Consider the following 16,360-nt stretch of genomic DNA (forward strand, 5'->3'; position numbering starts at 1 on the left):
TGGTTTTCAGAATATTGTAGTGAACATTGAAAATGTTTCAAATGTGTTAACATCGATATTTTGGTGCCTTGACCCTTTTGTTTTATAAATTGTGTTCAATAGTACACCTTTTAATGTTTATTCATTGACTTTTCAAATTAATATATGTATTTATGTGTAATAATACTAGTGACTATATGCGGTTTTTGTTTTTCTATAAGTATGTTTTGTATATATGGGTGGATTTAAGTACATGATATAACAAATAAAACAATTTGTTTGGCTTAAGAAGATACACATTATCAATTATCGTAATAATCATAATAAGAATAATAATAGCTATATAAACTTAAGGAAAATGTGAAATTATTGTAAATTTATGGTAAAAACTAAATTTCTAATTAAGGACACTGTAAAACAAAAACTCAATTATATATGCAATTAATTTCCTTAGAAATATCTATGTTTTATAAAAACAAATCACGATTTTGTTGCTTTTCACTTATGCTACTGTTGTGTTGCTCTTGTGGTTGTTGTTAATTTCGAATTTGATTCCATTCTACTGTAGACATTACAAATTGGAAAAATATATATTCCAATGTCTAAGTACATTAAGACAATACATTTAAGGAAACAAAGGGAGCCTCTAATTTGTGTTGACACTTTTGTATTTTGTGTCATGAAGACAATTTAGGAAACTCTGTGATAGTGTTTCTGATTTGCTTATTATAAGAAGGAGGGCTTAAAGGACTATGTGGGCTGTGAAGATATAAATGTAGCATGTGCTGCTGGTGATGCTATGAATTGAATTTTATAAGTTTGCAATATAGAATATCTAGAAGATGATAGCGGGTGCTAAAATACAAGCTACAGACGGAGGCATAGAAAATTATGACTGAGGGTATGATTTGCATAAAAAATGTGCAATAATGATCAAAATGACAGACTTCGAAGGTTTGTCGTAACCACAAACACTATTCACTTGAGCTTTCCTTATCGACAGCCTCACACCCCAGAGATTTCTGCGAAACCTTGTCATCTAGTTTATTAATTTCTTGTTGTGTTTGTGTCTTTTCATCGTCCTCCTTCTCCTGCTCTTCGGCAGGTGGAGTATTGAGATCATTTTCAAATTCCTCGAAATCATTATCGTTGATATCGGCAGACAGAGGCTGCCAAGAATCTAATTGATCTATGTTAAATGTTTTTGGAATTTCAATGCCAGTGACATCGCCAAGGCGTGCTCTTAAACGCTGTGATATACCTTCCAATTCGGTAAATTTGCGTTTAATAGCTTGTCCCAAATTCAAATGCGTTAAATCTAAAGTTTGCTCAAATTGATCGATAACTGCATCAACAGATGGTGCTGGACCCTCGTTAGTAACAATTGCCGGTGTAGTCTGTGGTCTGGTACTTGGTGAAGGCAAAGGATTTTGGATACCAGCACTTATTGGTATCTCCTCTAACGGATGACAACGAATTTCCAATTGACCATTAATGCGTCCATTAAAGTCGACAATATTAAAACGGCCCGCAATGTGTAGACCTTTGGTAAAAACTGTCAAATCGAGAGCAGCAAAACCAATAATGGCATCTTCCATGGGTGTTGGTTCATTACGACCTTGCATCATGTGCAAAGCAGATTTTTTCCATAGTTTTAAGATGAAGCGCTTTTGAGGCTAGAATGGGAAGAAACAAAAAATATGAACAGAATTATATATCGTTTAATAAATTTAAGTAAACAAAAAGAGTAGCTAGCAATGTTTTTTGACCTATCAATTGTTATTAATGATCCTCTAATGATCCATTTTTTGCAAACTGATAAAATATTCTATGGTATATGGTCACGGTTGCCAACATTTTATTTATATTGAAAATTTGGTCAAAATTTTATTTCTTTAAAAATTTGGTCAAATTTTTTTTTTTTTCTATAAAAAATTTGGTCAAAAAATTCGGTTATTTCTATACAAATAAAATTTTGACAAAATTTTCTACAGAAATAAAACTTTGACAAAATTGTCTACAGAAATAAATGTTGACAAAATTTTTTAAAAATAAAATTTTTTACAAAAAATTCAAAATTCTAAAGAAAATTTTGTCAAATTTTTATTTCTTTAGAAATTTTTTAAAAATTTTATTTCTATAGAAAATTTTGTAAAAAATATTTCTAAAGAAAAATTTGTCTATAGAAAACTTTGTCCAAATTTTTCCAAATTTTTATTTCAATAGAAAGATGATAAGAAATTTACCATTAAATTAGTTATACTACAACTTAGTCGTAGTAGTTAATCTTACAATACATGTATTATAGGCCTTATTAGGCTTCCTATGTATTGATGTTTGAAATAAATTGAAATTGAAATTGATAAATTTCGTCAAAATTGTATTTCTATAGAAAATTTGGTCAACATTTTATTTTTTAGTAAAATTTGGTCAAAATTTTATTTTTATTGAAAATTTGGTCAAAATGTTATTTCTATAGAAAATATTGTGAAAATTTTATTTCTATAGAAAATTTTGTCAAAATTTTATTTTTGTAGGGATGAATCCCGTTTAAAGGTGGTCTTGGGTATTAGGGGGTTAAATGATAACAGGAGTAAAAGCCTGTAGGAAGCAACTCACCTATATGAAAATTTTATTACTTACATTATTTAGATAGTCTACCGTTGCCGATAAACGAAAACGTTGCTGCCATTGAGGTTGTGACGATTTTTCCACAATATTTGTGGCGAAAACCATACCCTCATGCGACTTGTATAAGGGATAGGGCCCCTCTTCCGCTTGGAATGTTACATAGGTGCTGGGCGGTTCATTTGGTGGGAAACGCTTAGAGGCGTTACGTTGTTTGGAACCCTTCTTTGATTTGGAAGCTGGATTTAGTGGCAAACCTATGGCTCTTTGAATCTCTAAAGCAAATTTGAAAAGATTTAGATTTGATGCAAGCAAGGGTTTCAGTGCCGTCGAATTATGTGTAGGACTTGATATCTCTGCAGCTTTACCCTCAGGACCTGAGGGTTGTGGCAGAACAGGTGACGATGTCTGTTGTGATGGAGTCACAAGCACTTTCTGCAGCATATCCAAGAGATCTGCGGTTTTTTTAATTTTTGAAGCTTTTGCTGAACATGACTGGACACTGGCCATAGTTAAATTGGGTGAATTCTTAGAAGTAGTAGCTATTTGCAATGGCTGCAAATTATGTAGAATATCCTTTTCTAACAATAATGTGGCCTCTGTATTGAGGATTTCAGGGCTTAAGCCCCTATTTGCTTTAAGATTATTTATTTGTTCCTCGCTGCCGACAGCCAATAAACATTTCAATTCTCCAATTCTATCTCCAGTTTGCCAATTTACGATTGGAGCCCAAGAATCAATGGAGATGACAGGAAGCTAAACAAAATTAGGACTAGTTTAGTTTTAACAAAAATCTTCGAAGTTTTTTTTTATTTACCTTTCCTTTACACAAATGATTGGTTATGGCAGCATCCCTGTAAGCTATGAAAAATTGGTGCAGAGGTATAAGAACCAAACCCACAGGAACCAACTTTTGGTCGTTATTGCCATTACCATCGTCAGAACTCACGCGATGCCATAATTCCAAATGTAAAAACTGTTTCTCAACACGTTGTAAAAATTTCTCATCATTTATCACCGAAAATTGCTATAAGAACGACAAAACAAAATGAGACGATATTTATTTTTTGGTTATGAATCATGACATTACCTCTTGATAATTAAATTTGTTTGTTTCATCTGCCTTAGCCGCCGCTGGCTCATCCAACCAAAAACGCCGACATATCAAAATCTTTTGAGTCCCAACATCATTTTCCATATTACGCACTTCGTTAGCATATATGAATCCTTTGAGTAGACGAATTTTAGTGGTTTCATCATCAAAATTGTTTTTGGCTATTTGTAGTTTATTTGTGTTGTTGTTTTGTGCACATGCTGGATAGAATAAGAAAAATGGAAACTATTAAAACAACATAAATTATTTTTCATGTAAAAGAAAAATTTTAGGAGCATAGGTAAACCAAGGATAAAAAATACTAGCAAAATGATGGAACATAATAAACTGTAACACATTTGTAGGTAAAGAAAATAGAATAGCCTATATGCTCGTCCCTATGTATCGCTTTTATGGTTGGCAACAAACCATAGAGAGAAATTGGCAAATAAGTACTTTTGGAGTCTGCACATAAAGGTGCAAAATCACACCATCCTTTCAATTTAAAGTTGATCGAATGTCCATAAGTCGATTTTCTAAAAAAGGAGATTGGTCAAGTATAAAGACTTAAAAAGTAGACTTTTCCACTTTTATTTGACAAAGGTCGATTTCGGGGATATGCAAATATAAAGACTACCAAAAGCCAACTTTTCTAAATTTATTTGACAAAGGACAATTAGTTTATTTTCGACCTTAATATCCCTTTTCCCATGGGCATTACATGAGCGGCATGTAAGGGCATGTTTGGTAGATTGGTAAAATTCTTTATGTTTTGATAGATTTTGCAACATGTTCCTCTCCAATTAAGAGGTACAATTTTCTATATAAATAAAATTTTGACAAACTATGCTATAGCAACGAATTTTTACAAAAATCCTCTATAGAAAACATTTAAAATCCTGCACTGTAATTATAAGATTTTAATCTTGTTGTGTAGGTACTCCATAAAATGGAAATGAAATAAAAAAATAAATTTTGCAAGATATTACTATAGAAATAAAATTTTGAGAAAATTTTCTATAGAAATAAAATTTTGACAAAATCTTCTATAAAAAAATTTTGACAAAATTTTCTATAGAAAGAAAATGTTGACAAAATTTTCTATAAAAATAAAATTTTGACAAAATTTTCTATAGAAATCAAATTTTGACAAAATTTTCTATAGAAATCAAATTTTGACAAAATTTTCTATAGAAATAAAATTTTGACAAAATTTTCTATAGAAATAAAATTTTGACAAAATTTTCTATAGAAATAAAATTTTGACAAAATTTTCTATAGAAATCAAATTTTGACAAAATTTTCTATAGAAATAAAATTTTGACAAAATTTTCTATAGAAATAAAATTTTGACAAAATTTTCTATAGAAATAAAATTTTGACAAAATTTTCTATAGAAATAAAATTTTGACAAAATCTTCTATAAAAATAAAATTTTGACAAAATTTTCTATAGAAATAAAATTTTGATATTTTCTATAGAAAAAATCCAATTAATGAATTATTGATAATTGGAAAAATCAAATACAGGTCGAATACAATAAAAACAAGTTTGTAACAAAGGAAAACAAATTTGACAAAATTTTCTATAAAAATAAAATTATTGTCAGTTTAGAAATCAATAAATACAATATGAATAAATCTATTTGACTATTCTTCAGTTTCATAGACTACTAAGATTAAGTTAAACAAAATTTCTTAAAGTATATTCTATGCAAAGTACTTCGAATATTTCAACAAAAATTTTAACAAAATTTTCTATAGAAATACAATTTTGACAAAATTTTCTATAGAAATACAATTTTGACAAAATTTTCTATAGAAATAAAATTTTGACAAAATTTTCTATTGAAATAAAATTTTGACAAAATTTTTTATAGAAATAAAATTTTGACAAAATTTTTTATAGAAATAAAATTTTATCAAAATTTTTTATAGAAATAAAATTTTGCAAAAATGTTCTATTGAATAAATTTTTGGCAAAATTTAGAAATAAAATTTTGCAAAAATATTCTATTGAAATAAAATTTGGACAAATTTTTTATGGAAATAAAATTTTGCAAGAATGTTCTATTGAAATAAAATTTTGACAAAATTTAGAAATATAATTTTTCAAAAATATTGTATTGAAATAAAATTTGGACAAATTTTTTTATGGAAATAAAATTTTGCAAAAATGTTCTATTGAAATAAAATTTTGACAAAATTTTCTATAGAAATGAAATTTTGACAAAATTTTCTAATGAAATAAAATTTTGACAAAATGTTCTATAGAAATAAAATTTCTATAGAAAATTTATGTATATGTGTATCCCAACATTGCAAGATGTCTACAAAATGTTCAGCATTAGTGGCAAAACGCAAATATTGGTGTCATTTTTCGAAATATGAAGATTTCTTTCAAACACCTAATATGGGCCAAATACTACTAGAAGTTACGTCCGATAGCCAGAACTACATCGATTCGGGTGATAAAGATTATATAATGATATATAATTGAACTGATTGTACTTTCATAGAAAATAAAATTATTTCCTATGGTGAGAACGAATAGAGATTCTTGGAATTCTAGTGAATTATAAATTTTTCGAATGGTCCCAAAAAATGTGATTTCATCCCACAGTTTTCATGCCATCTATATGTAAATAAACATATTTTAGTGCCAATCGGTTCATATACCAATTAATCGGTATACCCTTTTTTGATCACAGGTCGAATCAGAATTTTTTTCATATAAAAAAGTGAAATAGTTCTCTGTTTCTCAAACCAAAAATCATTGAAGAAAATATGATTACTTACTGAGATAATTTTTTGTTTGAGGAATGTATCAATGAATGAATAAATGAATTATGTATGCATAATATTAATAAAAAATGGTGCATAATGAATAATGAAATGTGCCAAAAAGAAATTATCAAAAATAAGAAAGAACATATTTGTTTTTGTTGTTGTTTTTTTTTCGATTGTCTCCAACAATTGCAATACATAAATATTTATTTGATAATATAACATCGTAAACCAATTCAGAATTAGCAAAGTTATTTGCAGCGATACAGTTGTCATTGTAATATCTATGTCTTTCGACCAGGGGCAAGGGATTATAATAGAAGATCTTGTCAAATCGAATGCCTCTACGGACGATTTCATTGACTTTTGATGATGAAATCTTAGTCATTGTGTTTTGGTAGGCTTGAAAAACCAGAATTTTTCCACATATTCACCTTTTTCTTCAGATATTTTATCGTTAGTTAAATTAGATTGTGCTGATGTTTGGGCAGCATCCGATGTTGTTTTCTGTTTGTCAGTAGTCTGGGAAGCGGGAGATTTCTCATCGCCACTATCACAACTGGATTGCTTTGGCAAAAATAATTCACGTTTAATTCTTCCATTGGTTTCTTGATTAAGCGCCGTCAAATCACGTTGAAGGGTTATCTTGAAATACAAACAAGCCAAATGGCGATCACGTCGCTGTATCTCAATGCGTTTACACTGTTCCAGCAGTGAGGCATTATAAAGATCTGAGAGTTCCAAAACACCCATGCCCAACATTTCGTTGAGACAAGTACCAGGTTCACGCCACCATACCGTAAAGTAGAGGCGTCCCAAATTTATTTCATCAATCTCATTGGCATTCTCATCCAAATCCAATTTAACGGAACGTTCATCTTCCTGACCAAAACGAGTACATTGGGTGAGACTGTGGAATTTCTCCGATTCAAATTGCATAAGATGGAACATATCATGACGTGGCACCTTGCGGATGAGCTCATTGGATAGTTGGCATTCGACGGTAAATATGGGACGAATTTCATTTTGCATTAAATCCATGGTTTTTGTACCTTCGGTTTGTAATGTAAGAGCTTCCATTTCAAGTTTGATACCTTTGATGCTTTTGAAGATGTTCAATTTTGTAGCGGGCGATAAATCGTCCATGCGTATTCCAAAGTTATTGTTGTTATTATCGTTTTGTTCTAAATTGAAATTGACCTCATTCTCTTCCTCACAGTTGACAAGATGTTTTGAGGCCATATCTGTTTCACCGGCCAAATAGGCAACTAATTTTGCGTCTAATTTCTTCATGGCTTCAACAATTTCCTCAGATTTAGTCTGTGCTAATAAACGATTGGATTTGTCACCTGTAATTAGAAAACCAAAATGAAAGTGATAACGAAATTAGAACAATAAATTAAAATGTTTGATGAATAGAATTTCCTATATAAAAAACAATCAATTTTCGTTGCTTAAAAAATTAAATCTAATCATGTTGCAATTCCACACTGCATTTACGATACACATGGCTATTTGTTTAAGTTATTAAAATTATTTATGTCACTGTGATTCAGTTTAACATGAATATGTTTTTTTTTTTTAATCAATTTTTCCTGTCACATGCCCATATAAGGAAATTCCCTTAAGAAAACACATTTTCACCAAATTCATCCTTACCCGCTACAAAAAATGTATGGCTCGCGTTTGCGATTATAAATATACGTTTGCTCTTTGCAAAGTATTGTCCACAATAGACCAAATCAATTTAAAGCAGGGCAATAAATAGAAAAATGTTCATGTCTGACGTTTGTAGTTTTGCCTTTGAATCATCATTTCGTTACGTTTCTGATCGTTTTTTTTAACAAATTTCCGATTATCAACGAAACCCACAAAAAAACAAACATTTACTATCTTCAAATCTGAAACAGACTTTCGTTGATCATTCAGCCGAGTATATTCCACTAACAAATTGCCTTTATTTTCCATTGAATTAAATTAAGTCTTAGCGACTATAGTTCCATTTCTTCTATATTGATCATTCTATGAGACAGACATTCCCGTAACAATGTACAGTGACTTTATTTAGTGATAATAAGGTGGTAATCTGTACTCAAAGCAAAGGGTCAGAATACGTAATCATTTTCGACCTAATCGAGAAGATTAAATTGATCGTCTAGTCAAGGCAATAAAAGAAAATGAAAAGATGATGAAATTTGTAAAATTTCATCAAAATGTATGGATTAGTAGACATGCAGAGAAACTATTAAGGAGATGCCTGACACTAAACACATTGTTAGTGAAATGTAGGAAAGGTTGAAATCTAGAGCAGATAGGCGGACCCATTGAAGAGAAAATTAGTTCGCGCATACTACTACCGCCTTGATGTGTTTTGTTATTTATATCCTAAACCAATATAGAGTAAGTGTATAATAATTTTGATTTGCTTGAAAATAAGACTAAAAGAAATGTTGGTCGAATCTGAATAACCCATCCAGTCGATCTAGCCCTAGTTGTCAGCCCTTCCGTCTGTTCATCCATTTGTTGTTTGGTACAGTGTATTTCTCTGATACAAGGCTAAATGCTTTTTTAATTTGTATTAATTTTAGATAGTACATGTAGAGTAAGTGCAACAAATTTGGTACAGGCTGATAATGCGGTATATTAGCTTTTTTCTCTATCTAACAACATACGAATAACTAATCCAAGCTGAATAGATTGTGGCTGTCAGAGAATGAAGCAATCAAAGATTATTTAGATTTTTGCAATTCTTTATTTGTGCCAGTTGAAAAAAATCACACTTAAACTTTCTCAAAAAATTTTTCTATAGAAAATTTTCTCAAAATTTTATTTCTATAGAAAATTTTATTTTTTTAGAAATTTTCTCAAAATGTTATTTCTATAGAAAATTTTGTCAAAATTTTACTTCTATAGAAAATTTTGTCAACATTTTATTTCTATCGAAAATTTTGTAAAAATTTTATTTCTATGGAAAATTTTGTCAAAATTTTATTTCTATAGAAAATTTTGTCAAAATTTTATTTCTATAGAAAAATTTCGTCGTTTTCTTGATTTCAGCCTAAAACCATGCATTGACTAAACTACAAGTGTAGCTTAACCAACAGAGGAAAAGAATGTTTGTCAAAATTTTACTACTATAGAAAATTTTGTCAACATTTTATTTCTATAGAAAATTTTGTAAAAATTTTATTTCTATAGAAAAATTTGTCAAAATTTTATTTCTATAGAAAATTTTGTCAACATTTTATTTCTATAGAAAATTTTATCAAAATTTTATTTCTATAGAAAATTTTGTCAACATTTTATTTCTATAGAAAATTTTATCAAAATTTTATCTCTATAGAAAATTTTGTCAACATTTTATTTCTATAGAAAATTTTGTAAAAATTTTATTTCTATAGAAAAATTTGTCAACATTTTATTTCTATAGAAAATTTTGTCAACATTTTATTTCTATAGAAAATTTTATCAAAATTTTATTTCTATAGAAAATTTTGTCAACATTTTATTTCTATAGAAAATTTTCTCAAAAAATTTTTCTATAGAAAATTTTCTCAAAATTTTATTTCTATGGAAAATTTTCTTTAAATTTTATTTCTGTAGACATTTTCTCAAAATTTTATTTCTATGGAAAATTTTCTTTAAATTTTATTTCTATAGACATTTTCTCAAAATTTTATTTCTATAGAAAATTTTCTCAATATTTTATTTCATTAGAAAATTTTCTCAAAATTTTATTTGTATAGAAAATTTTCTCAAAATTTTATTTGTATAGAAAATTTTCTCAAAATTTTATTTGTATAGAAAATTTTTTCAAAATTTTATTTGTATAGAAAATTTTCTCAAAATTTTATTTCTATATAAAATTTCAAAATGTTACTATTAAATTTTGTGATTGATTTTTGTTTCCATTAAAAAAATGTTTGAAATCAATTAAATTTTTAATTGAATATTTTTAAAAAATCAATTAAGAATTTATCAGGAAAATTTTTCGTGAAATGTTTTCCTGTGTACCATAGTAGGTCTCATGTCGATACTTATGGTACTCTCCTTAGTTCGACACCTGCATGGGCTGGTAACAATCACCTTGCCACCTCTCCTATAAATGAAGACTTGACTGATTTTTTGAAGCTTTAGTGGATAAAAGCATACGAAATAATTACTAGTGAAGAACTGATTCCTTACAACTAAGGAGGAAAGTACACAGAAAAAATGCCAACAAAATATTTCCAATTAAAATTTTAATTGAATTTAAAAAATATTCAAATAAAAATTTAATTGATTAAATTAATTGAATATCAATTAATTTTTTAATTGGGTTTAGTGATTGATACTATCATTTCTGAGATTGAAGAAATTTCAATTAAAAATTAAATGGATCAATTAATTTCGTGATTGAATCCAAAACCTATTTTGTGTGTGTATCCTTTTGTTTAAAATCCACGCAACGTGTATATATAATTTTTTAAGAATGTTTTGGGAACTACGTAATATCGTAAGATTTCCGTAGATTCTTTTATCATTTTAAGAAATATCCTCTAAGACAATATACCCATATCTCAAAAACCATTAAACGTCCATGTTGGTGTTAAAATGGAAAATTATTATTAACAAAAGTGCTATAAAGACATGCAGGACAACTCTTAGAGACATTCGCATTCTTACCTATCATGTAAAAAAAAGACTAAGCTAAATACAATTGGTTATTCCGAAGGAACGTACTATGCTACATAAGTACCATTGACATCAACGATGGAGGCAATTGTGTAAAGCACATATAAACACTGTGACCCAAGAGAGTATTAGTTTTGTTTTCATTTTTAATTTTATTGTCCATTAGTTTAGCTGTTTTTTCTCAACAGAATGGAAAATTTTGCAAATCGTCAACCAGACCATAAACAAAACAGCTAGAGGATTTGAATACATTGATGTGTGTATAGCAAAGCGTGGAGGAATTTTTTTGACGGCAACAAACTGTCGTAAAATACAGTGTTTCAAACAGAGAAATCATTGTAATGGACCAATACGAAATCTAACTACCTAATGACTGTATCATGTAAAGATTTCCTTGTAATACTCATTTTTCAAAGGGAAAGCACTATGTAGTACAAACCGAAATCGAAAAATAAGATTAAGCGATTATAGCTATATGAGAAGATGATGCACAGTGGTGGTGAAAAAATGGTTCAAATGGTTCTTTTTCGATTTCTGTCAAATATTTACCCAGTGTGACCATAGCATATGGAAATGTGGATCAATAGCTTAATAATACCAATTCCTTAATATTCATGTCCACTTAGCTCCTATAAAATAATTACTGATTGCTTTAAATTAGAGCACAGGAATATATAAAATAAAATTCTTTGGCACTTTGAAAATACTTTAGGAAACATTTGAAGACTTACAAAATTTAGGAATTGTTATTCGCTAGACCATAAAGTGCAAAAATGTGACAGCACATTCCTATTGCTGTTTTTAGCAGATTTTTCTCTGAATATGGTATATTATTACTACCAATATCATTTTTTATTTGATTGGTTTAAACTTTTATCCACTGTATATGTAAAATACGTACATATACATACATTTGTGGCTATACTAAACACACAAGTAAAATAAAAAAGGAACAAGTCAAATAGATCGATATACTGTCGAGCCTGTACGATTGTTCACATTCACCACACTGGCATAAGAATTAAGCTGTTAATGCGAGAGATTAAAATCAGATAATACAAATGACAAAAAAAAAGTTCAATAAACTTTAGTTTGTTTTTTATTTTATTTTTGTTTATTTTTTTTTTTTTCGTTTCAAGAAATTCCTGTCATCTGTCTCAAAAAAGTGTTTAATTAAGACGTTTCAAAAATGTAAATTGTTTTAGAATTCAATAAGTAGTAATTCTTTTTAATTGTTTTGTAGTAAGCATCTTAATTAGTTTAAATGGGCAAATACATAGTACCTTATTTGTTTGCTTATAGTCAACCAGTCACTCAAAATGGTATCATTCATAAAGTGATGATCCAAAAGCTGATTTTAGGGGCAGGACTAACTAAAAATGACATGAACTTAATCCTAGTAGCAGGTTGAGGTTTTTTCAAGTTTCTTCATTGTTTTAGTGTCAGGCAATAATGTAATAATATGATCCTCCGTAGTTTGGTCTTACCTGACCACTCTTTCAATACCATAATCGCTTTTATTGAATATTGCAATATCGCCTACAGGTCGCACTAAACCAGCCTTTGGAACTTTTTCTTACATATTTATGTATTCTTTATCTACTACCCATTGTGTGTTCATTTGATTGGCACATTAACGAAATAAGACCCCTTGTCGATTAAAAGGTTTCTTTGCCATTTGACCATTCATATCCACTTTTCTGACGTCATGTCATTCTATGTCCGTATATTTAAATTGGTATTGTGTCCGTAATCCACAGATAATTCTATGACCAGATATTCCCACAGAATACAGTTTTGCCTGGTGTAAACAAAACCAAATGCGAATTTATTGAACATGTATTTGAAAAAATTTATTTGCCCTTTTGCAAATTTCCCCTACGATTCCATAACAAAGATTTAGTCATTATTTAACCCTTATGGACATACTACATATATAGTATGTGTATATGTAAGACATTGATTGCTTGGTCTTAAAATAGCAAATATCCCACAATTTGATTTCTGGGACTGAAATTCCGATACATACACAAATGAATGATAAAGAAAACAAAACAAAAAAAATCAAAACACAAACCAAGGAATGAATGTATTGTCAATAACATTTATTGCATAATAGCGTTAAAATGTTGTTGTGCAAACAAAATTATCGTTTATTTAGCCGGCGAACAGAAAGTCAAAATAAAATTAACAAACAAAGAGGAATGGGAAATAAATGTCTAGAATATAAACAAAATACAAAACCTGTTTAATCTTTTAATAAGCTTATATAAGTGTGTAAAAATGCATAGCCAGGAAAATATGCATGCATTGGAAAAGTATACTAAGTCGACATTGATAGGATCTACAATTTTAGATATTATAGCCCATTCACATTAGGCCTGAAATCTACTAAAAGTGGATTTGAAATCCCTTTTTTAAAAGGCATATGACAGTTGAAATATAGTTAAAGTGGATTTTGGAAGTGTAATGTTTATGAGGTATTAAAGAAAATCATAGGAGAACAATATTTTCTATAAAAATTAAATTTTATAAAAAATATAAAAATAAAATTTTGACAAAATTTTCTATAAAAATAAAATTTTGACAAAATTGTCTATAAAAATAAAATTTTGACAAAATTTACTATACAAATAAAATTTTGACAAAATTTTCTATAAAATAAAATTTTAACAAAATTCTCTATAAAAATAAAATTTTGAAAAAAATTTATATAAAAATAAAATTTTGACAACATTATCTATAAAAATAAAACGTTGACAAAATTTTCTATAAAAACAAAATATTGACAAAATATAGAAATTAAAATTTTGACAAAATTTTCTATCGAAATTAAAATTTTGACAAAATTTTGACAAAATTTTCTATAAAAATAAAATTTTGACAAATTTTTCTATATAAATTAAAATTTTGACAAAATTTTCTTTATAAATTAAAATTTTAACAAAATTTTCTAAAAAAAAAATAAAACTCTGACATTTTCTATAAAAATAAAATTTTGACAAAATTTTCTATAGATATAAAATTTTGACAAAAGTGTCTATAGAAATATTTTTTTTTTTTTGACATTTTCTATAAAAAAAAACTTTGCCAACATTTTCTAAAGATATAAAATTTTGACAAAAGTGTCTATATAAATAAAATTTTTGAAAAAATTTTCTATAGAAATAAAATTTTGACAAAATTTTCTATAGAAATAAAATTTTGACAAAATTGTCTATAGAAATAAAATTTTGAAACGATTTTCTATAGAAATAAAATTTTGACAAAATTTTCTATAGAAATAAAATTTTGCAAAATTTTCTAATGAAATAAAATTTTGAGAAAATTTTCTATAGAAATAAAAGTTTGTGAAAATTTACTATAGAAATAAGATTAGGACTAAAATTTCTATAGAAGTAAAATATTGAATAAATTTTGACAAAATAAGATTTTATTGTTTGATAGTTTTTTGGTAAAATTTGCTCCAAATTTTGGTAGATAATTTTTGGCTCGAATGGCAAACGGGATTACAATGAACTGGAAGGTCTAAGTGAAGAGTTTGGCATATTATATAACCTAGCATTTTCATGCTATGAGCAGGTCACCGCGGTAACCATTATATAACCCCCAACCAATCATGGGTTCAGTGCCAGCTTCAGCTGAACACCAACATGTTTTTCTAAGGTGTTAAATAACCTCTATGCAAGTCTGGTTAGATTTGGAAGCATTTCAAAGCATAGAAGCATGGCCCTATTATAGAACATAACACATTGACAAGAAAGAAATTCACCATCTGGATACCAAGATCGGCTTGTTGTTGGATGGCCACTCTTCCTAAACAAATCAAGACATTATGCCGAATGGCGTCTTAAATTCTGTTTGATATAAAAATCATGACCTTCTGTAACAATAAGGCGGCTTTTTTCACTTGGCTGACTTGTTGCGCCACTTAGAGAGGGATCCGACAGCAAGTGTCAGATATTGGCCTCAGGACTTTTCTATCTGTTATAAAGGGTGATTCTTTTGAGGTTAGGATTTTCATGCATTAGTATTTGACAGATCACGTGGGATTTCAGACATGGTGTCAAAGAGAAAGATGCTCAGTATGTTTTGACATTTCATCATGAATAGACTTACTAACGAGCCACAACGTCGAATTTTCAGTGAATGGGCCCTAGAAAAGTTGGCAGAAAATCCGCTTTTTTATCGACAAATTTTGTTCAGCGATGAGGCTCATTTCTGGTTGAATGGCTACGTAAATAAGCAAAATTGCCGCATTTGGAGTGAAGGGCAACCAGAAGCCGTTCAAGAACTGCCCATGCATCCCGAAAAATGCACTGTTTGGTGTGGTTTGTACGCTGGTGGAATCATTGGACCGTATTTTTTCAAAGATGCTGTTGGACGCAACGTTACGGTGAATGGCGATCGCTATCGTTCGATGCTAACAAACTTTTTGTTGCCAAAAATGGAAGAACTGAACTTGGTTGACATGTGGTTTCAACAAGATGGCGCTACATGCCACACAGCTCGCGATTCTATGGCCATTTTGAGGGAAAACTTCGGAGAACAATTCATCTCAAGAAATGGACCGGTAAGTTGGCCACCAAGATCATGCGATTTGACGCCTTTAGACTATTTTTTGTGGGGCTACGTCAAGTCTAAAGTCTACAGAAATAAGCCAGCAACTATTCCAGCTTTGGAAGACAACATTTCCGAAGAAATTCGGGCTATTCCGGCCGAAATGCTCGAAAAAGTTGCCCAAAATTGGACTTTCCGAATGGACCACCTAAGACGCAGCCGCGGTCAACATTTAAATGAAATTATCTTCAAAAAGTAAATGCCATGGACCAATCTAACGTTTCAAATAAAGAACCGATGAGATTTTGCAAATTTTATGCGTTTTTTTTTTTAAAAAAGTTATCAAGCTCTTAACAAATCACCCTTTAGATCTAAGTTTCAGAAAATACACAAAATTTCTTTTAGTGAAGGCTAAACCCACTTATAAGTTATCCATAATACTTATTGTCATGTCATTCAATATTGGTTTTAAGATAGGAAGACTCTTCTTGTAGAGTCCAGGTGAATCATATTACAATAAGGACTGTCTTCTCAATCTCCAGCCATTTTTCGAATCAGATATTAGGAAAAAGATGATGTGTAAATTACTGTATTGTAAAACATTTCCCAAAAAGATATCAAAATATAATTTTAAGAAAAA

General features: G+C 29.0%; 2 protein-coding genes across 4 annotated transcripts in view; one reads left to right on the plus strand and one right to left on the minus strand.

The window, feature by feature from the left end:
* The window catches only part of LOC142234289 (uncharacterized), a 17,800-nt gene continuing 1,440 nt past the window's right edge, over positions 1-16,360 (minus strand). The window contains exons 2-6 of the mRNA XM_075305380.1: positions 6,921-7,835; positions 3,698-3,921; positions 3,425-3,634; positions 2,623-3,363; positions 1-1,655 (exon numbers count right to left, since the gene is read on the minus strand). Coding sequence (XP_075161495.1) covers positions 954-1,655; positions 2,623-3,363; positions 3,425-3,634; positions 3,698-3,921; positions 6,921-7,835 — 2,792 coding nt within the window. The 3' untranslated portion in view covers positions 1-953. The remainder of the gene's footprint in view (positions 1,656-2,622; positions 3,364-3,424; positions 3,635-3,697; positions 3,922-6,920; positions 7,836-16,360) is intronic.
* The window catches only part of Psn (presenilin), a 21,631-nt gene continuing 14,051 nt past the window's right edge, over positions 8,781-16,360 (plus strand). The window contains exon 1 of one of the 3 annotated variants that reach the window (XM_075305383.1): positions 8,781-8,886. In XM_075305383.1, coding sequence (XP_075161498.1) covers positions 8,851-8,886 — 36 coding nt within the window. In that variant the 5' untranslated portion in view covers positions 8,781-8,850. The remainder of the gene's footprint in view (positions 8,887-16,360) is intronic. The other 2 variants (XM_075305382.1, XM_075305381.1) reach the window with 2 other exon arrangements.

This window comes from Haematobia irritans, chromosome 4 (assembly GCF_050003625.1).
Source record: "Haematobia irritans isolate KBUSLIRL chromosome 4, ASM5000362v1, whole genome shotgun sequence".
NCBI lineage: Eukaryota > Metazoa > Arthropoda > Insecta > Diptera > Muscidae > Haematobia > Haematobia irritans.